A 22,514-nucleotide genomic window follows, 5' to 3' on the forward strand; every position below is an offset into this window, starting at 1 on the left:
GATAAGATAGCTGCTATGAGCATATTTCTGCACTTAAGAAATAACTACATAAAATTGATGTTCCAGTGAGTAACTGTCTACCCACAGAAGTCAGAGAAAAAAAGTTGATGTGAATTTGACATGTGAATGTTGCAAAAATGCCTACAGGCCATCATTCTGCAGACAAAATTGCTGAAAGCCAAAGGGAGAGAATCCTAAGGGATGGTTCCACCTGGATGCTAAGTCACAAGTAGAGCTTCCCCAAATTAAGATGATTTAATGTGGGGAGAAGTTAACAGTACCTTCCAAATGACACTGCTTATACCAGATAAACAACACATATGACAGGGATTAATTATGATGTTATTTGGGGCATAAAGGAAGCATCAGCCTCAGGTCTAGATCCTAGTTTTCAATGATACACAAAACTTTTCCTAGTCCCTCAGAGAATTAGGAAATTCCAAAAGTAACCTTAAAATGGACTTTCCAAAGTGGAATGTGTTTAGGAGTGTATATTACTTTAAAGGGTATTAAAGGGGCGGCTAGGTGGAGCAGTGGATAGAGCACCGGCCCTGAAGTCAGGAGTACCTGAGTTCAAATCCAACCTCAGACACTTAATAATTACCTAGCTGTGTGGCCTTGGGCAAGCCACTTAACCCTATTGCCTTGCAAAAACTAAAAAAACAAAACAAAATAAATAAAGGGTATTAAAGTCCTTCAATATAGATTCCAGAGAACCCAGATCTCATAATCTAACTGAGGGAAAACAAATAATGTTAAAAGAGTTTTAAAAGATCCATTTTATGGGGGGAAAGCATTTAATAATCTAATTCTGACAGGATCCAAGCTTAAATTGACTTCAGCATCATCTACTCAAAAAAAGAGAAATAAGCAAGGGAAGAGATTTGCTAGGCAAATGCATAGTAATATTAGAAAGAAAACATAAACTACTCAAGGATAAATTATTTTGAAGCATTTTCAAAATACATATATTTTTAAGCAGAACTTACACACTGCTCATATCTTTTCATTAAAGCACACCCTCTACTAGTGAATATGTGACAAACCTATTTTTTTGTTATAAAACTTGACAACAATAAAGCTTGATTTCTTTAAAAAGAATTTATAGTTCAAAATTTTCACCACTTCTGGTAGGATCTCCCATTATCCTCCTTCATGTCCCTAAATTAGTCCAAATTTGAGGATCTACTTTTTATGTAAAGAATTTTGATTATCATCTTTTTAAAGTATAGGACATATTCTTATTCATTTATTTAATTATATCCAACTCTTTGTGACCCCATAGTCACATCCTCCATATCTATTCCAAAATCTGTCCAAGCTCATGTCCTATTGAACAAAGACACAAGACAAATGTCCTTGAAGTTCTCATGCATAAATCTGGCACCTGATTAGGCAGCAGTAGGGAAATATAACTATAATCTACAAAATGGACAATATTCTCATTTGTCTACTGCTATAACTTGAATCTTTAGTGGCAGTGTTAATAGTTATAGCAATATCTTTCATCTTTATATGTAAATATGTTAAACATAAATGTACATGTACAACTTTTACATTTTTGCTGAGGAGTGGAGGGTGGTAGGAAGAGAGGGTGGTAGAAAAATGTGTAACTTATAAATACACAAGTGGATAAATGTTGAAAAGCTTCCACAGCAAGGAATTGGAAAAATTAAAATATCAATAAATATAATATCTATATTACCTCATTTGACAACTGTAAAAAAATTTATGTAATGAAACTAAATGCAAAAAATCATAAATCAGTCACAAAAATAGAATTTAAAATTTATTACCTCTCTTCCCCATTCTGTACAGCCTTCAACATTTTAATTAGGTCAACCTACATTTTCCATTGCCATATCCTCCAGTTCTCATCTCCCATAATTCCACTGTTCACTTTATACTAGTATCTGAAAGGCAGCAGAATATAATGGACAAAATATTGGACTAGTTGAAAGATAACCTGCTTCTAGTCTGAGTTCTATCACTAACTCCGAGATCACAGGAGAATCATTTCTTTATTCTTGACCTTATTTTCCTTGACTACACTATGAAAGGATTAGAGGTTCTACAAAATAAAAGGATATGCAACTGAAAAAAAAAAACTTAAGAGTTCATCTTTTAGAGTACAACCTCCTTGTTTTACAGTTAAGACAACCATGGTCTAATGAGATGCCAGAATAGTAGGATGGAGAATTGTGGATTGGATCTGGAAGAAACCTTAAAGACCATCTAGATTCTAGACTCCAATCCCTCATCTCAGTTAAGACCCACTACCTCCATCTAATGTCACCAAGTCAGAAATAAGGCTCCAGTCCAGGTCTTCTGATTTCTGATCCAATGTGTTCCCCAGAATTGACAGATCTATCTAGCACTCTTCATATAACAAATGAGCTTATACTCTATTTCCATAAGAATATATGTTTAGGAAAGGAATAAATGGTTATATGTGTTTTTATTTTGAGAGCAAAAAAATTAATTAGCAGTTCTTACTTAATATCTATTTCTTGATTGCCTGGCTACCAATGGACTAGGTGGAAATGAGAGGACAGGTTAGGAATAAAAGATAGTTTGGCTGGAATTGCTTCCCTTGATATGATAAGGATGATTTAAGAGTTTCTCTAGGAATACAAATTCTCATAAAAATAAAAACTATCTTCTAAAACCCCACCCAACCCAAAGAGATGGAAAGGAGAAATAGAATATGCTCCATTTCTTTTAGGTCTGACTACTTCATAATTTGCCCTGCTTTATTTCTTTCATACCTAGGGCTCATATGTCATTGTCCATTTCAAGACTGACTCTTTAATTCCAAGGCATCTGAAAGTTAAAGGGAGGGCAGAAAACCAACACTGTTTTGTAGCTCTAGGATCTTAATAAAAATTGTTCATCTATCTTTTTCTGTTTTTCCAAGTTCTAAGGATAGCCTTGGCTGCCTTTTGCCTATCATCTGGTGTTTTGGTGGTGTTGCTGTTTATCCTCTTCCGTTATGGACCCTGCAGAAAGAGGAACCCCTATCATTCTATTTAAAAGGATGGTCAAAGCAAGAACAGAGGAGCTATACAAGATTCCTGGTATGACATATCTGTTTGTGATACAACCATCAAAGAAATGGCATTCATCTCATGGTGACATTTCTGCCTTGACTAAATTGTCAATTCTGTTTAGAGTTTGGAATGAAATCCCAACAGTTCTATAACAGTCACCAGATTGACAACTGAATGCATTCATACTTAGTATTCACTGGTCACCTCAGAGTTACTAATGGAGACTGACAATTTTATCTGGCCAGATAGGGAGTGACTCCCTGACAAAGGATTGTTGTCTCATACAGGTAACCTTATTATGCCATCTCACCAAAAGATCAGAGTGGTCAATGTAAGGCATAAAAGGATCACCTGCTTTCCAAAAAGAGTAAAGAAATTTGTGACTGGACAAAGAGGAAGGCTGAAGGAAGCTAGATAAAGAGGAAGATGAAAGACAAATGTAATAAAGGATTGTTTTCAAGAACTAAGAATCAATCAGAAGTTGAAGATGATATTTTTAAAAAAATAAATATGAAGATAGAATATAGAAATGGAAAACATAGTTTGAGTTGTAGCAATGGTCTGCTATCTAGAATACTTTCAGAACCCCCAGAGGAAGTGGCCAAGTATGGCCTTAACTTAAACATTAATCTTTTTAGCTCTAGTTCCATCCACTATGATGTTAGAAAAGAATAAGTAGAACTAAGAACTGGCCATGTCTGCAGTGAAAAAACAAGAGGAAAATTCATGGATCACAATTCCATTTCAAATATTAATTCTTTGTGTTTTTGTTTTATCTAGTTTTAATAGGAGAGCATGTCATAACAAGGGTTAAAGATGACCATGATTAAAAGGAACTATTTTTTAAATTCTACCAATTTATAACTTGCATTTCATACTATACACCCAGGCTCAGCCATTATTTTGTCGGTGATACCTCTCAGGGCTTCAATTTCTTCATCTTTAAAATGAGGGGGTTGGCCTCAATGAGTACCAAATTCCTTCCCAGCGCTAAATTTTATGATCCTCTGATTTCATATTAATAAAAGATGTACTTTGAACTATGAATGGAGTCATAATTCATGAATTTGCTAATGATTTTTCTGCAGTATATATTCTTCCTAGCTCAGGGATGATAGTCAACATTTTTATGACTTTATTTTTCATGACAGCCAGTAGTATAGTTAAGAGAATGATGGACTTAAAAGTCTGGAAACACTGAGTTCAGTTTCTGCTTTTGAAATCTACTGGCTATGTAACCAACCTCAAAGTTCCCAGACAAATCTCTAAAACAATAATAAAACAAACAAAAAAAAGATGTTGGTCTGCATTGTTCAAAGAAGCAACTTGCTGAGAGCTCCCAACAGTGATAAAAATCACAGGTCCATCCCCCCCCCCCCAAAAAAAAGTCTATACTTAATTGGTACAATTAGAGATGCAAAAGGAAAGAAGATAGAATTCTGGACCTTAAATCAAGAAAATCTACATTCAAATTGTTAAACAAAAAAAAAAAAACTCAAGTCCAGGTGACATGCAATATTCAGCTTTAGACACTTATTTAGCTGTGGGACCCTGAGACACTTAACATCTGTCTGCCTCAACCACAAAATGAGTAAAATATTTTTTCAAGTGCTTAACACAGAACCTGGTCTATAATAGACGCTTAAATAAATGCTTGTCCCTCACCCCCCCCATCTCTTTAATTTTTTTTCAATTGTCAAAAGAAAAGAAAACCCAAAAGGTAAAGGGTTCCTGGAATCAGGAACAACCAAATTCAAATCCATCCTCAGGTACTTAACAAGTTTGTTTGAGTTTGGCCAAATAACTCAACCTCTGTTTCAGGGTCTTCTGCAAAATGGAAAATATGATAGCACCCACCTCCTGGGGTCAATGTGAGGACTGAATGAGATAATGTTGTGGGGTGCTTTGCGAACCTCGAAGCATTAATGCTAGCTGTTATTATTCTTAGATCCTGGGGTGAGGAAGGTATATGTGAGGGGTGGTCTGTTTTTCTCAACTCTCATTTCAATGATAAAAAGAAATTCTATGTACCATTTCCCCCCTCCCCCAAAATCCAATTTAGCCATCCAAAGATGGAAATTGTGTCTGCCCTGAGTCCTTTCCTGGGAGCTACTATGTTGACAAATACCATAATTATTTTTTAAGCATCATGGAAAAATGAAAACCAGTGGTGACAAATGAATCATAACAATAAATCAGAGAGCACAAATTATCATTTGTTAGAACTCAAATTGATCACATGGCTTCAAAATCTAATCTCTCTGAGATTACCTAAATAGGCTTCTCTCATAAAAAATGTCTTTTTTTTCAGATGTAGTCAAGATAATTAATCTCTTAGAGTAGTCTTCTATCTTTGCCATCATAATAAATACTACTTAGATTACAATCCTCATAATTTCAGAAATCATGATCACTCATTTTATGGACAGTCCAGATAGGTGATTGAATAAGGAGAAAGTAGGGAGATTTCATAGGAGACTAGATTGCCTAAAGTAGACATGTTAGGGTACCCTCTAGTGAGAACATTGAATAGTTAGACTGAGATGATGCTATTTGAGACCTTAGTGATTACGATGAAAGGCAGAGCCACTTGTCTCTTAGGGGACATTAGGATATTTCAATAGGAAAGAATAGGTGTGACTAAAAACACCTAATCATAATCCACAAAATTCAGGCTCCAACCCAACCCAACCCAACCCTCTTCTTTCCTCTTAGAGGTAACTAGATGGTGGAGTCAGGATAGAAATGAGTTCAAATCAAGCCTCAGACATTTACCAGTTACGTGATCCTGGATAGGACACTTTGTCTTAGTTTTTCAACTGTGAAATAGGAATAATAATAATAATATCAACCTCTCAGACTTATCTTGATCAAATGGGAATATCCCTGTGTGGCTGGTACATAGGGATTTAAGAAATGTTTGTTAATTTCCTCTTTTAAAAAAATTACATTTTTTCCCCATTATCATGTATTTTTTCTCCCTCTCTTATCTCCCCTCCACTGGAAAAAGAAAAAGAAAATCTAGAACAAATAAAAGTTGTCAAATAACCCAGTAATAACCCAAATAATCTATTCTCTCCAAGTTTTGTCATTTTTTTCTTCCCCAGTTTTGTTTGTGCACAGTGAAGTTTCCAAGTAATAATAATAGTAGGGATGTATTGAGCACTTTAAGATTGCAAAGCAATGTACATATGTTATCTCATTTGATCTTCACAACAATCTTGGGAAACAGGTGCTATTATTCCTGTTTTACTGGTGACAAAACTGAGACCCAGAGTTAAGTGAATTTTCTGAAGTTCCTGAATGGGGTTAAGTGACTTGCCCAAGGTCACACAGATGAGTATTAAGTGTCTGAGGTTGCATTTGAATTCAGGCCCTCCTGACTCCAAGGTTAGTGCACTATCTACTATCTACCACCTAGCTGACCCACAACAGTGCATTAAAAGTGATAGCTACTTGGTCTGAATTTCATCATTTCAAGAGTATGTAATTTGCCTAATTTATTCAACACTGTAAAACAAGCTGTTTGACCCAGATGTGAATAAGAATCTTCCTTAATCACAATCCTGACTCCAAGTTCCAGACTCCCCATGAAACCACCTCACTGCCTCACCAAATAAATCAATCATTTGTACCATAGAATCAGAGTGTCTTTGAGACAGTTTATTCTTTGTAAAAAAAACAAACACTGTTAAATAAAATGTTTTGTTATATGTAAAATGCCATTTTCAATTTACATAATTGAAGAAATAAAATAATATATTTCTTATATTATGTGTCTTTTTTGCTGAATGATCAATGTGTTAATTTGAAATATGACATTGTCTTGAACATGAGAACTTGATCTATAATTCCTTGTTGGTCACTGATGTCCTCTTTACTTTCCCAGAGGACTGGCAATGCCTCTCTAATCACACTGAAGGAGCCTAGGAAGTGAGATAAGGAGGGAGCAGGGAGTCATGATATCATCAGACTGAGGGACACGGTGAGGTATCAAAGGTGAAAGGATAGAACAGTGAACAACTCAACCTTTACTGTGGATGCCAATTTGTTACTGTTGGGCAGCAGCCACTTTGGTCTTAGACTAAAAGGTTTTTTTGCTTACAGCTAGAGACTTGCATGGATAAGCCAAAACTGAGTAGAGCAAGCAATGGCAGCAAGTAAAGATCGTGGTAAGAAGGATGAGAGGTCAGTGCCAGGTATGATCTGCCTATGAATGCTGTGTAATGCCACATTTGTGGGGATCCATACCCTCTGTCACACCTCATATCTATGGGGCTTGGGGAGGATGTCTGAGACATAAACCATCTCTGGGCTAGTTATTTACACACTGACAAGTCTAGGTACCTAGAGTAAGATCACTACCATAGTGTTAAATTATTTTAAGGTCCTAGGAGTAACCCTATTAAAAGGAAATACACTCCCCTTAGTCACTGCACTAGCTCTTAAGCATACAGCTGTGTGTTTCTATTTATACAACCAACAAATCACAATCATGACACTTTAAGATCTTAAAATACCCATTTACTTAACAATAAGAAAAAGAATTTCTGGCAATCTCACACGCATACACATCTGTGACCTGAGTTCACATGCCACCAATGGTCTAGTTATCTATAGGGAAAAGTGAACATATGGAAGAAACCTGTTAAGGAGACACTTGAGTAAGATTATGTACTCATAATAACTCACAAGTCTGGAAAAATAAACTTTGATTTCCTCCTTCTGTCTTAGGAATTGTCCTTAAAGTTTCCCTGATAAATGAAGCTTTTATGTTGAACAGTTTCTTCAACTGCAAGGTAAAGTGACCCACAGTGAGAATGACTAACTCCAAATTAGGTATGAGCTTCTCAGACAAACTAGTTAATCTGCTGAAAAACTTCTCTGGTTCTCTACAATTTATAATTCAAATGGGCTTACTCATCAATTCCAATTGTAATGCCTGTCATCTAACTTAAAACTTAGTTTTATGGGGCGGCTAGGTGGCATAATGGGGCAGCTAGGTGGCACAGTGGATAGAGCACCGGCCCTGGAGTCAGGAGTACCTGAGTTCAAATCCGGCCTCAGACACTTAATAAGCACCTAGCTGTGTGGCCTTGGGCAAGCCACTTAACCCCATTTGCCTTGCAAAAACTTTAAAAAAAAAAAACACTTAGTTTTATGCCATTCTGAAATATGACATTTCATTTTCTCCTCTCTTCTCTCTCCTTTCCCTGGTTTCAGATTCTAGGTCTTCTCTGCATAGGACCTTTGTTTATGATGAGTAATCAAATTTTCATTTGTTCATAATCCATTATCATACAATAGTTCTTTTTCTGGTTTTTGCAAGGCAATGGGGTTAAGTGACTTGCCCAAGGTCACACAGATGAGTATTAAGTGTCTGAGGTCGCATTTGAATTCAGGCCCTCCTGACTCCAAGGTTAGTGCACTATCTACTATCTACCACCTAGCTGACCCACAACAGTGCATTAAAAGTGATAGCTACTTGGTCTGAATTTCATCATTTCAAGAGTATGTAATTTGCCTAATTTATTCAACACTGTAAAACAAGCTGTTTGACCCAGATGTGAATAAGAATCTTCCTTAATCACAGTGGGATTACACAATATGTAATCCCATATTTGGATATTAATTTAGTAATAATTATAAAATCAATTCAGACATGGTTGTAGCTAGACTATACACCTTGTTTATATGATGATACTTATGTAAATATCAGATTTGGCATGATGCCAGCTTTGTTCTATGCCCCTATAAATGTCCAGGCTAGGGGACCCTGTAGGACAAGTGGATAGGAATGGGGACATGGAACGGACTGGGCAAGGGAGGAAGTGGGCTTGTTATAGGCAAACCTAGGCTATGCAGATCGATTTATTTGGGGGCTTACCCTGCAGCCTTCTACCACCAAGACTGTACAATAAAAAGGTATAAATCTCTCCAACCCTCCACAGCATTCTTTATTCTCTGAATAAAGAACCTGCAAAGCAAGCAGGAGCTCCTGTCTTACAATGGATACACCTGGCAGGATTTGTCTGGAGCTAAAAACCTCCTGGACTTGAAACCGGCAACAAGGATAGAATTTGTTTGATGTATCCTACTCTCTTTGACTGGACTTGTAAGCCCTAAAACTCTAACTAAAATGTTAGAGGATAAGTGATAGAATGAATCAACGAAGCACATTGTCAGTGGCATAATTAGTAGGAGGAAGCAGGAAGAGGGGGCTGAGCTAATAACTTAAGTACTCTGACCCAACCCGTAGATTAAAAATTTCAAACACTTTATTTCCCTGTATATGACCTATAATATTTCACTGGAACCAAACTGAAATATAGAAACTATTTTAAAAATAGTTTACTTTATTTATTTATTATTTAAAAATTTAAAAAATAAATAGAATATAGATAATGTTAATGTGGTTTTCTAATTTAATTCACCTGTTTGGTTTAGCTGTTCTCCACCACCTTTCTGTTTGAGTTTGACACCTTTAGCTTAGATTAAGGAGATAAGCATTAATCTGCAAAAAGGAGGCAAAGTTTAGAGAGGACAGCTACTCTCTGAGTCTAAGCATTTGGCAGCTAACTTGGAATTCCTTCTAGTGCGAGGTGGTATACTATCAGTTTAGTGCACTATTTGATACAGTGTTTAATATATAATTCCTGATGCATACTGCCCACAATGTGTCCAATGGTGGCTACACTACGCCTCTCTTCTAAATTAATCTAAAATATATGAGTCAGATCTTCTTTGTATATAATTCACTTGAAAAATAATTTGATAATAGAGAGAGATGCTGTTGGTGCTATACTACATCAGGGTGTTTCTGAGCCCAATGTGGCTCACATGCATTTGAACGAGGGAGTTCAAATTGTGCCAGCATAAGGAGACCCAATCTTAGGGCCTTAGTGTAAGGCAAATGGTCATTTCCAGCTGCCTTGGACTGCTCCCTCCATTGAGCTTTCTTAGCAGTTCATTGCTAACCCTCCACCCCTGCTTCCAGTTTAATATCATTGATCTGACCCCCTTTCATGAAGAGCTTCCAAAAGTAATATGTTGATTACCCTTTTAGATATAATTTGGACCAACCCATGTAACACTCCAGATAGGTTTGCATCTTCCATTCCTGCTAATTATGTTTAATCACAAATGCCATTATTAATTACTATCTCCATGAGGACAGAGATCTGACATTGCTGTTACAAAACCAAAATTAATCCTCTGCCCACTTCCAGGTAAAGGTAGGGTGGGGAGGCATCAAGATTCCTTGATTATCATTGTCATCATTGTTCATTTGTGTCCAATTCTTCATATCCCTTTTGGGGATTTTCTTGGTAAAGATACTGAAGAGGTTTTCCATTTCCTTCTCCAGATCATTTCTGTTGTTGTTGTTATTACTGTTGCTTCTTTATTTTTGAGGAGGACCAATTGGGGCAGCTGGGTGAGGCAGTACATAGGGCACTGACCCTGGAGTCAAGAGTTTAAATCCTACCTCAGGCACTTGTGTGACCTTGGGGAAGTTACTTAACCCCACTGCCCCAAAAACAAAAAACAACACATCACTGATGATATCCTGACTTGTGTATGAATTGGATTTAAGTGAGGCAAATGTCATGCAATGTCATCAGTCTCACTGTCTTTCCCAGATTCATCAAAGTCCAGTGGCAGGACAAAAGTCAAGACAACTGGTAATACCCCCAAAACATAGTAGATGACCTTCGTGTCTTCATTGTATGATCAAGCTTTGTGAGGTCCACAGTGTCTCTCTCAGCTTCCTTTGTGGCTTTTGGAACAAATTGTTTTCATCCACCCATTCTGGTAGGTGATGTTTTCATATGCTTGAGGTAGATGTTCCTCAAAGTCTCTGACAGGTTTGAAGACTATAAGATTCCCTCAACCTGCTATCTGCCAACACAGTTTTACCATGCCAACCACAGATGAAGAAATTAAGGCAAATAGGATTGGGACTGTAAAGTTACCATTTCTTGGGACACAGGAAATGCCATAGTCCCAGTCTCCACACTGTTAGGGTCATTGCCTTCCAGTATGTATTGTAGCCACTCTATGGCATGACACACATGTGTAGAATATATATTGATATCATGTTTAATATATTGATCTATATTACAGTATTGAATAGGACACGACAAAACCCTCAGTGTGTCCCTTAGGGCTACACTAAATCTTTCTTCTAAACTAATCTAAAGTTCATCATTTGAATCATCATTGACATATATATTATATTATATGCATATATAATATATATAACTTTATGGTTTACAATGCAGTTTACAAATATTTATGATCATATTTGATACAACAACCTTGTATTATAGGCACTAACTTATCTAACACTTTAAGAGTTTTACAGATATTGTCTCATTCCTCCCTCGTAGGTAGGTACTGTTATTATATCCATTTTAGAGATGGGGACACTAAAAAAGTCAGAGGTTGAATGATTTGCACATTGTTATATAGCTAGAAAGTGTCTGAGAATGGATAAGATCTCAGGGTCTCTTGATTCCAGGCATGACTCCAATGCTCTCTCCACTGAGTCATTTAGATGGCTGCATTTTTATCACCTTTTGCAGACAAAAAAAATGTAGCTCAATGCAATTTTTCTTTCCTGACATGTATATAACCAAGAACAGATTTTTTATCTCAGCCTTCAAAGTATTCTTTATTCCTCGAATGCAGGGCCCGGTTCACAATCTTCCCTTCAAGGATGGGGAACTTCCAGTCTGAGGTCAGTATTGGTCTGGCATTGTCAAGGCAACCATGGGAGGAAGACGGGGAACCCAAAATTCAATACATCTAGGAGCTTTTTAGGGGTGAATTCATTAGATGTTTGACTACATGTAGCCCATGAATGATGTCATAAATATCCAAATGGCACCTGGCAGAAAACAGGTTCCCCACTCTTTTTTTTTTTTTTTAGGTTTTTGCAAGGCAAATGGGGTTAAGTGGCTTGCCCAAGGCCACACAGCTAGGTAATTATTAAGTGTCTGAGACCGGATTTGAACCCAGGTAATCCTGACTCCAGGGCCGGTGCTTTATCCATTGCACCACCTAGCCCCTCCAGGTTCCCCACTCTTACCCTAGACTGGGCAAGTCCCTGGTTCCATTTACCTAGCAGGGTTGTTATTTGAGCACTTTGTTTACTCTGTTACTTCCTGGGCTTTTATTTTGTCTAGGAATTTGATTTACTCAATCTCTTGGGCTCATCCCAGATCTATTTCCTTCTATATGCTATAGGGAACTGCCTTCTTAAGTCATTTTAGAGGATAAAGAAAGAAGATAATACCACAGGCATGGGTATTTGGGAATAAAAAACCATCTCAATTCCTCCTACATCCACAATATAGAATCTTACTCTCAGTGGCTCTCTCTTTGGGATGAAAAAAAAACAGTTCGTGTGTTTAGTGCAAACATCTGAATGTTCTGCAGGTGCAAGAAAGGTAAATAGTTTGAATCATTCACATGATTCACATGATTCATACTGCCTGGAAGCTATAGCTCTCACTCATGACTCATATATCTCACATGTGTTGCTTGCTCATTGGTTCAATTAGGTTAACATTTCACTCACCGAACCACACACATACAAATTTTGACTCGCCTCCTAGGGAAAGGAATAATATTTATCATGTGGACCAGGTTAGGTTCCCGCCCCCTCTAGAAGGCATAAAAGGGTCCTGAAGTCAGAAGGAGCTGAGTTCAAAACTGGCCTCAGACACTTCATATTTACCTATCTGTGACCTTGGGCAAGTCACTTGACCCCATTGCCTTGCCAAAAATAAACCCATAAAAGGCCTACAAGTTAACTCTAAGACTTGCTTGGTCCAAGGTTCATTAACATAGCTCTTTGAAAGCATAAAAGGCCAGGTCATGAGGAATCAGTTCAATGCTCCTCCTTCAAATCCAATGGATGTTTCTCTACTATAGAAGTCACCATATCAACCCATCCTGCTGAGAGGACACACTTTAGGATAGAAATGTAAGAGGGTAGATCTCCCTGGACCAATCCTGTATCCTGGCCAAACAGTTTTCATATGCTATGCTACATAAACCACCTGTTTCAAGTATTAAACAGTCTACAAATGTGATTTCATTGCAAGCACAAACCTAGAGCACCAAAAAGGAACTTGAAAAGGAAACTTTGCCAGGCACAAAGGCAATCCAAGACACAGAGGAAAACCCTTTCTGTCCTCCTCTCTCTCTTTCCTCCTCCTCATCTCTTTCTCCCCTCTCCTATCTCTCTCCCCCCCCTTCTGTCTACTGTCCCTCCTGTTTGTCTGCCTCTTCCCCCCCTTTCTTTCTCTCTTCCCTCCTTCTGTCTCTCTGTCTCTCTCTCTGTCTGTTTCTCTCTGCCTCTGTTAGTCCTGTGGACTAACCTGGTCCACATGCAAGATATTATTCCTTTTCCTAGGAGGTGAGCTGAATTTTGATGTGTGGGGTGAGTGAAGTCTGTCTCTCTCTGTCTCTGTCTCTCCTTCTCTCTTCTGTCTTACAGTCTCTCTCTTCCCTTTTTCTCTCTCTCTCTAGTTTTCTCTCACCCCCTTTTCTCTATTTCTCTCTTCCTCCTTTCTCTCTCTCTCTCTCTCTCTCTCTCTCTCTCTCTCTCTCCCCCTCCCTCCCTCTCTCCCTCCCTCTCCTGTCTCTCTTTCTCCTTGAAAGTGATGAGATATATGTATCCTTTCATGAAACCCTTGGAAATCACTTAGATGAGCTTTCAGCATCAAAATTTGTGCTAAATATGATTATTATTTCATCCGCTCCTCTAAACAATCCTGTGAGGTAAATATTACTATTAGCACCATTTTACAGATGAGGAAACTGAAAGAAATGGAGATTACATGACTCTCATGATCACACAACTAGCAAATCAGTCTCAAAGGTAAAATCCTAACTTTGGTCGATCCAAGGCCTATATTCTTTTTGTTGCTGTTATTCAGCTGTTTCAGGGATTGCCTGACTCTTTGTGACTATTGAGGTTTTCTTGGAAGAGATATTGGAGTGGTTTGTTGCCATTTCCTTCTTTAGCTCATTTGACAGATGAGGAAAGTGATGCAATCTACTGACTCCAGACCCAGTGCTCTATCCATTGTACCACCTCACTGCCAAATTAACATTGCACTATGGTTTAGAAATATGAAATTAAGGAAACAATGGAGAGAAAGATGATATTTTTCATCAGTACTCTGCCTGCTCTGAAAGGTTATTTTTTATTCCCTGACATATTTATATACTTCTTGAAATGATGACTACTATAAAAATGATAGGAGTTTAATTTGGCTAAAATACAAAGTCTAGAGAGCTTATTAAAAATGTGTTTTTGATTGATTGAGAATTTCTTTTGACTACCAAATATTGATGGAGAATATTGTACTGAAATAGTTTAATTTGAGAAAAACAATGGGATATATAAATTAAAGAACAACTGTAATCACAAATATGATGCTAAATTAATTACATATCATTTAAAATGTATGAAGAAAGATTTTCCCATGTGAAGTCAATATAAGGTGTCAGAGTTATTAGCAATTAAATGTGAAAATGTATCTAACGTCAAAAAGGAAGTCAGTTTGATTTAATGAAGATAGATGTTAACAATAAAAAGTCTTTTGCACGTAGAATAATGTTGTTGAATTTAGGTAGTAGCAAGGGTTATTGAGTTTGCTGTTATAAGTTCCTTTGATGTCATTGGTAGTCTCCATGTCCTTCCAGATACTATACAGCTCAATTACCCTCATTGTAGCCAAGAGGGCAGATGGCCACTCTTCATCAAGTAAGTACCAGTTGCCTACAGCAGAACTATAACTAAACAGATCTTTGCTTAAAAGGAGAAAACGTGGTTAGCCTTAAGCATCATTCTGGTGTGTGCTCCCTCCCTGGACATCTGGCCATATCAGCAGCCTAGACCCAGAGAACACTTCCTCCGTGACTGTCCCATGCCCAATGGTGACAATGACAATGGCATGAAGACTCCTCCCTAGGCATGATTCCGTCCCCTTCAGAAATATAATGGACATGTTCTGTCATCCCAGAGTGGGCTTCCTCTCCCAGTGGCTATATTTCCAGGCCTACTCATGCTCCTATCTTCTACATGCCCCAGATGCAAAAAGTTATCAGTTATATCTCTATATCATGCAAGTTTGCAGTTTCTAAGGTTTGTGGGCCACAGATGATTCTATCACTTCATTAGTGAAGCTAATACTTCACTCCTCACAGATTTCCAAAAGCGAAGGTCTTCAATTTATTATTATAATTCAAGTCTGGTCCTAGCAATATCAAACCTGAGTACTAGTCAAAGTCTTCTTGGATCTTGGCTCTGACTTCCACTGTATTATCTATCCCTACTAGTTTCATGTCATTCTAAAAATTGATTTTCTATTGTTCAATCTATGACTCTTTTTTTGTTTTTGTTTTCATTTTTTAGGGTTTTTTGCAAGGCAAATGAGGTTAAGTGGCTTGCCCAAGGCTACACAGTTAGGTAATTATTGTCTGAGACTGAATTTGAACCCAGGTACTCCTGACTCCAGGGCCGGTGCTTTATCCACTGCGCCACCTAGCCGCCCCTGACTATGACTCTTTATAGAGTTTTCTTGGCAAAGATACTGGGGTAGTTTGCCATTACCTTCTCCAGGTCATTTTACAGATGTGGAAAGTGAGACAAACAGGGTTAAGTGACTTGCTCAGAGTCACACAGCTAGAAAGTGTCTGAGGTCAGATTTGAATTCATGAAGATGTGTCTTTCTGACTCCAGGTCCAGCATTTTAGTCACCATACCATATAATTGCTCTTAATATTAGTTATTCCTCATAGTTTAGTTTCATCTGAAAATAAGAGAAGCAAACTATATTTCTTTTCTTTTTTTTTCTTCTTGGCTTTTGTAAGACAGTGGGGTTATAAGTGACTTGCCCAAGGTCACATAGCTAAGCAAGTAGTAATTATCTGAGGCTGTATTTGAACTCAGATCTCCTACTCCAGAGTAGGTGCTCTATCCACTTACTGTACCACCTAGTTGCTTCCCCCCTTTTATTTTCCAACCAAAATAAGCATACATTACTTTAAAAGATATCCAGTACAGGTAAATCTAGATTCATGGCTCACTCAGTTTTCCATTAATTTCATTACAATTAATTAGGTTATGAAAATTTGCTTTGACCTTTTAAACATGGAAACACATTTACAAAAAGCAAATATACCCACAACCTTTTAGGATCACATCAACCAAGAAAAATGAAGTCCCCTCCCCCCTCCAAAGTGGTACTAGGTTTCTGCTGATTCATTCCTCTTATTGTACCCTGTGGTCCTGGTGACAATAGGCTGGATCTGCTTGTAAGGCAGTTGCTCCAAAGACCACAAAGCTGCCTTCCTCTTCCAGATTACTGCTGAATGTTGAAGCCTGGCCTCATCTGCCACTGCTGCCAGCTGGTGGGTGGGGCAGGGGTGTGTCAAGAGTTTGGGGCAAACCCTACTGAGCCTTTTCCCCAAAGAGATCAAAGAAAGAGGAAAAGGGACCCAAATGTACAAAAATGTTTATAGTAACTCTTTTGAGTAGCAAATCATTTGGGGAGTAGCTGAACAAGTTATGATCTATTAATATAATATAATATACTATTATTCCACAAGAAATGGAGACAGATAACATTAAAAATGGGAATAATTATATGAAGTCATGCAGAGTGAGCTGAATTGAGCTAGAAGAACAATTTATGTACTAACAACATTGTAAAGACAATTTTGAAAGACTTAAGAATCCTGATCAATGTAATGACTAGTCACCATTCCAGAAGATTCATGATCAAACAGGCAACCCACCTCCTAATAGATTAGAGAGATGGTGAGCTAAGGGTACAAGTTCACACATACCTATGAACAACTGCAAAATTTGTTTTTCTTTACCATGAATATTAGTTACAAGGGTTTTGTTTTTCTTTTACTTTTTTCATATGGGGATGGGGAAGGAAGATAAAAGAAATAAATGCTTATTCATTGATTGTTATTTTTTTTAAACAGTGGAGGGTAAGAAAATAAGAAGCTGCATGAAAAAGTACTAAGGAAGAAGGAGATTTGGGTGCTTACCAAATTCGGGAAGTGGGTTTCTCCATAGCAGGACAGGAAGGGACCACCAGGAGAGAAGCACAAAGAAAAGAGCCAATCAGAGGGACTTTGTAAATACATGAATTAGAGAGATTAGAATGGGGTCTGCAGAACCAGTAGCAAGAGAATAAAGTTTTGGATGTTCTTAGAATGTTCTCAATGCCCTTCTCTCTAAGTCTACCCCCAGCAAAGTATGAGAGATCTAAGAGAGTATCTCCTAGAGTTGACACATAGCAAAAATCTCTTTTTTTGGCACATCTTGAGGCACTGAATTTCAATGAATTTCTCCTACAAGAAGACAATATTGGGGGTATTTACATACAGATAATTCTTAGGAAGTTAACTCTTTGCAAAAAGAAAATAATGCTACTAGCAAGCATTTATACAGTGCTTTAAAGTTCCCAGGGTACTTTACAAATACTATCTCATTTTGTCTTCACAACAACTCTAGAAAGTTAATGATATTATTATCCCCTTTTTACAAAGAAGAAAACTGAGAGAGTTAAGTGCCATATTTAGGGTAACAGATCTAATAAGTGTCTAAGATTGAATTTGAACTCAGATCTTTCCAACTTCAAGACCAATGTTATAGCCAGTTTGCCACCTAGTCAATTAAAATATTCAATGTTAGTACTTTTGAGTTAGTATCTATGATCTATAAAATGGTTAGAGATCCTTTCTAATTCTATGTTATAAAGAAATTGAGGAAACACCTCCAGGACAGAAAAATAAAGTCACAGGAAGGAACCTGAGAAGTTTTCTTGTCTAACCCCTAGACTAGCCTCAGTCTCACCTAGGAGTCCTAAATGATCACTTTATATTTGCAGGGAGAATGGATAGTGGGGTCTAGCCCATGCATCAAATCATGGATCTGGAGATAGAAGGAACTTCAAAGGCCATCTAGCCCCACCTTCTCATTTTCTTTTCATCTTTTCAACAGATGAGGAAACAGGTAACCAAAGAAGTGAAGAGCTTGACTGCAAGGTCACGAAGAAGAAACATAGCTTATACCAAATATATTGAAGGATTCAAGCCAAAGTCTCCTTATTCAGGAGTTCATGTATTTTCCAGAAGAATCCATGATGTCTTTTGATGGTGATTTGGATGATAATGATGGTATCCATGATAGTCAAAGAGTCCATGAAAAAAGCACAAAAAATACAACTGTCAAGTCCATCCTGCTTTTATTTATAACAGCATTTTAAATTGTGGCCAAAAGACTGTGCCACAGAGCACCCCTCCCAAAAAAAAAAAACTTACCTTCAAATGTTCTGATGTATAGTAATCCTGAAGGATTTTCTAGGTAGTGGCTGTTCACTATAGAGATAACCTCTATGTTGCTCAGAGCTAGGGTATTCATTCCTACTTTCCACAGCCATTTACTTGGAACATCCAATGTTGTTTCACTTTTTCCTTAGAATAATCCTAAAAGGTAAGTGCTATTAGTTTCCACATTTTCCAGACAAGGAATTGAAGGGAGATAGAGGTTAAGTGACTTGTCCAGAATCACATAGCTAGTAAATATCTGAGGCTAGGTTGATACTTAGGTCTTCCTGGCTCCAAATTTGTCTCCTATAAGGAGACAGCACCTTTCATTCTTTTTGCAAATTCTTCAAAGGAAAATAGTTTTCAAGAAGAAGCAGAATTAGGAGGAGAATATATCAAGAATCAAGTCACTGCACATAAAGCTACCATTTTATACTGATAGTTTCAATGTAGTTTGGATGCAGCTATTTTTGTCCTCCAAGCAAGCACAGGCCATGTCTATTTGGCCATAACAGAATCAAATGTAACCAAAATCTTGGCTTGCAAAGATGGCTCTCATTGCTTATAGGTCAATGTAGAAAGGTCCTAGAGCAACTGAATATTTGAATAACATCAGATTCTACCAATATCACAAGATGTGATCTCAGATGCTTTCTAAAATAAAATGGAATCTTGGCAGCATGTGGTCCCATGACCAGTGGAGGGGTTTGGTGGTTTTTTTTTTGGTTGAGGTATTTGGGGGGGGGGGTTAACTTAATTATCCAGTTTGGTTAACTAAATTAATAAGCTTTTCCAACTCTCCCTTCACCAAACTTTATGGTGTATATTCACTGCCATAATTTTTCTCCATATATGATACTGAATACTTAGGAATCTTTTTAAGAGTGTACCAATTAAGAACATTAAAGAAAAAGGCATAAGGACTAATCTTAGTTTGTTCCAGAAACCAAAGCACATGGCAGTGAAATTAATCAAGCTAAATGGGTTCAGTTTGAATGGAAGAACTCATATTTTCAGATTAAAATGAGGTACAGTTTTATAATCTATTTAATTTTAATTAATTGTTTTCTAGAGAAATAAGCTAAAAGAAAAATGTCAGAAATTTTTTTGGTCAGATATTCAAACACATCACTGGATCTGTGATTTTATCAATATATAGCTGTTCCCTCCAGTGAAACAGATCTCAACCCATCCATAATTGTTCATATTTTTCTATATTTTATGAATTGCCACACCTAAAAATTTTATCACCAAATGGCCAACCCACTGATGATAAGCACCTCTATTTTTAGCTAGGCTAGTCTTCAAAAAACATAGTCTTTTGCCAGGTCCTTTCTTAAAACCATTCTTTGTGGTTGGAGAACACACAGAACATGCATATGTATATCAACTCACATATGTACCTATATATACTATATGTGTATATAAATGAATATATACAAATTCATACATATATGCATACATATTTATATATACATCTGTAATAATCTTCATGCTTGGCCTCTTTTGAACTCTGGATCCACATCTGCATCTCCCTACACAGGCACTAGTTCTTCAAACCCAACAGGTCCAAAACCAAGCTCATTCTCTTTTTCTCCTAAATCTATTACTCCTAGCTATAAAATTTTTGGTCTTCAATGTCCATTGACCATAAACATTGACTCCTAAATTTCAAGGCTAGGGGATTCTTCCTACTATCTCACTTCTCATATTTAACTGGTTGTTAATTGTTACTGATTCTAGCCCTCAAATTCTCCTTTTCTCTTCTATTCCTGCTTCTACCCCACCAAAACAGGCCCTTATTAGCCCCTGGAATATTGTTTTAGCCTCCAAAAAAGTGTTCCCATGTGCATTCCCTTCTTTTCCAATATGTCCCTAATGCCAGAGTAATCAACCAAATCCATCAGCTTCCTCTTGCCTCTGGAATAAAAAAAAAGTGCTCTTTTAGCTTTTAAAGGCCTATACAACTTGGTCCCAACCTATCTTTCCATTATCATTGCACATCACTCTCCCTCCCAAATTCTGAGATCCTTTTCCTTGCTCACAACACTATCTCACCAGAATTTGAACACATATCTTCTAATGCCAAAATCTTTCCACTACACCCTGTCTCTTCCAAGTCAACTATGCCCTCCTTGTCTCATCTATCATCAAAGGAATCTTTCATCAAAATTCCATTTCGAAAAGTTTAATTTAATTTACCACTACTGTCAAGTGATCCATTATGTTGGCTATCAAAGAGAGGAGATGAGAGAGAAGGATCCAGATGATGATAATTAATACTCAGGGCTCTATGATCATGGCAGTATAAAAGTTTCCCATTTGTCCTTTAAAAAGCAAAATTCTGGGGGCAGCTAGGTGGCACAATAGAGCACTAGCCCTGGAGTCAGGAGTACCTGGGTTCAAATCCGGTCTCAGACACTTAATAATTACCTAGCTGTGTGGCCTTGGGGAAGCCACTTAACCCCGTTTGCCTTGCAAAAAAAAAAATCTAAAAAAAAAAGAAAAAGAAAAATTCCATTAATTCTAGGAGAAAGGGAAAAGAAAATTAACCAGTTCATTATTTTAAGTCCTTTCCCAAGAATTTCTTTGGAATGAGTAGATCTGACCAAGAAGAAATAATACTCTAAGAAATTGGTTAGTTACACAACACATGTACACCTCTGACTCAATCATGTTGCAGACATTCCAATAGTCCTAGTAATGAATGATTAAGCAACTGTGTGTAGGAATTTGAAAGAGAACTGTGGCTGCCTATTGATTACATCTGCTCTATATAATGTTTTCAGCAAAGGTAGGGAAGAATCTGTGAGCTTTCCTGAGACAAGCAATGATGGCATTATAAAACCAATCTTCAACTCTCCCAGAAAGGGAAGAAGATTATATTTAGCCTCAGAATTTTGCAAAGCTTCCCTATTTGCAATATCAAGAGCTGTCCTCCTAAATCTATCTCTGGGCCAAATTAGGCAACCATTGATTTTATTGGACTTATAGGGAGAAATATGGAATTTATCTCTCTGGTCTAGAGAATTCACAGAAGCCCTGAATTCACCCTATATGTGTAGGGCCCACAGTAACAAGAAATCCTATAGATTAATCTCAAAATCTGAAGCAAGTCAATCTATGGGAACTAGTCAACCTGGAAATAGGTGGGGAAAAGGTAATATTGTAGCCTCCTTATGCATGATGAGATACAGGTTAGTTCTTGGACAGATTAAGGTCTAAACCTGCTTTCTCTAACTGAAGAGAAATTTGTTATGCCAAGGCTGAACCCAAAAGAATGCAAGGTCCATCACAGCTCTGACTGCCTGAAGGTGAGACACAATCTGTATATACCACAACAGAACCCACCTGCAACCTGGCTAATTCATCTTAAATGGGCACAGCTAACTTCCAAAGTTTAATCCACCAGAGTAGGGTTATTTACATGCCAAATCTTGACTTAAGGTTTAGAAGAAAATACACATTTGGCCATTCTTACCCCTATTAGAGCTAGAAAATTTACAGGTGAAAAACTCAGACATAAAACATGTACAAAGTGGCCTTCAGCTTCAGAGAGAACCCATCCTGCTGTCCAAAGAAAGCATTAAATTATGTCCAATATTGGGCCTGCACCATTCATTGAGATGCAGTGAGGATCCTTTGGCTTAGAACAGGGCTTAATCTTAACATTTTCTCATGTCATGGATGCTTGTCATTGTTTAGAGAAATCTATGGGCCCCTTCTCAATGTTTTTAGGCTTTGTTTTTTTTGGGGGGGGTTGGTTTTTTTGCAAGGCAATGGGGTTAAGTGTCACCTAGCCCCACCCCTCAATGTTTTTAAGTCAAATAGGATTACAAATAGGATTACAAAGGAAACCAGTCATTCTGAAATAAAGAATAAAGTTTAAAATATTAAAAAATAAAATCAATTGCATGACTGTACAGGTATAACCTTTATTAGATTTCTTGCTTTTTTGGAGTTAGGGATTGAATCTCAATACTCTAAAACACAAAGGTTAAAAATTGTTTTTATAGGGCAGATAGGTGGGGCAGTGGATAGAGCACAAGCCCTGGAATCTGGAGTACCTGAGTTCAAATCCGGTCTCAGACACTTAAT

General features: G+C 37.4%; 1 protein-coding gene across 2 annotated transcripts in view; it reads left to right on the forward strand.

Moving 5' to 3' along the window:
- ACP3 (acid phosphatase 3) overlaps positions 1–7,176 on the forward strand; it is a 42,763-nt gene extending 35,587 nt beyond the window's left edge. The window contains exons 11-12 of one of the 2 annotated variants that reach the window (XM_074195812.1): positions 2,918–3,077; positions 7,158–7,176. In XM_074195812.1, coding sequence (XP_074051913.1) covers positions 2,918–3,033 — 116 coding nt within the window. In that variant the 3' untranslated portion in view covers positions 3,034–3,077; positions 7,158–7,176. Of the gene's footprint in view, positions 1–2,917; positions 6,792–7,157 lie in introns of those variants that run through there. The other variant, XM_074195811.1, reaches the window with a different exon arrangement.
- Positions 7,177–22,514: the final 15,338 nt, after the last annotated feature.

Source organism: Macrotis lagotis, chromosome 7 (genome assembly GCF_037893015.1).
Source record: "Macrotis lagotis isolate mMagLag1 chromosome 7, bilby.v1.9.chrom.fasta, whole genome shotgun sequence".
In the NCBI taxonomy this organism is placed as follows: Eukaryota; Metazoa; Chordata; class Mammalia; order Peramelemorphia; family Peramelidae; genus Macrotis; species Macrotis lagotis.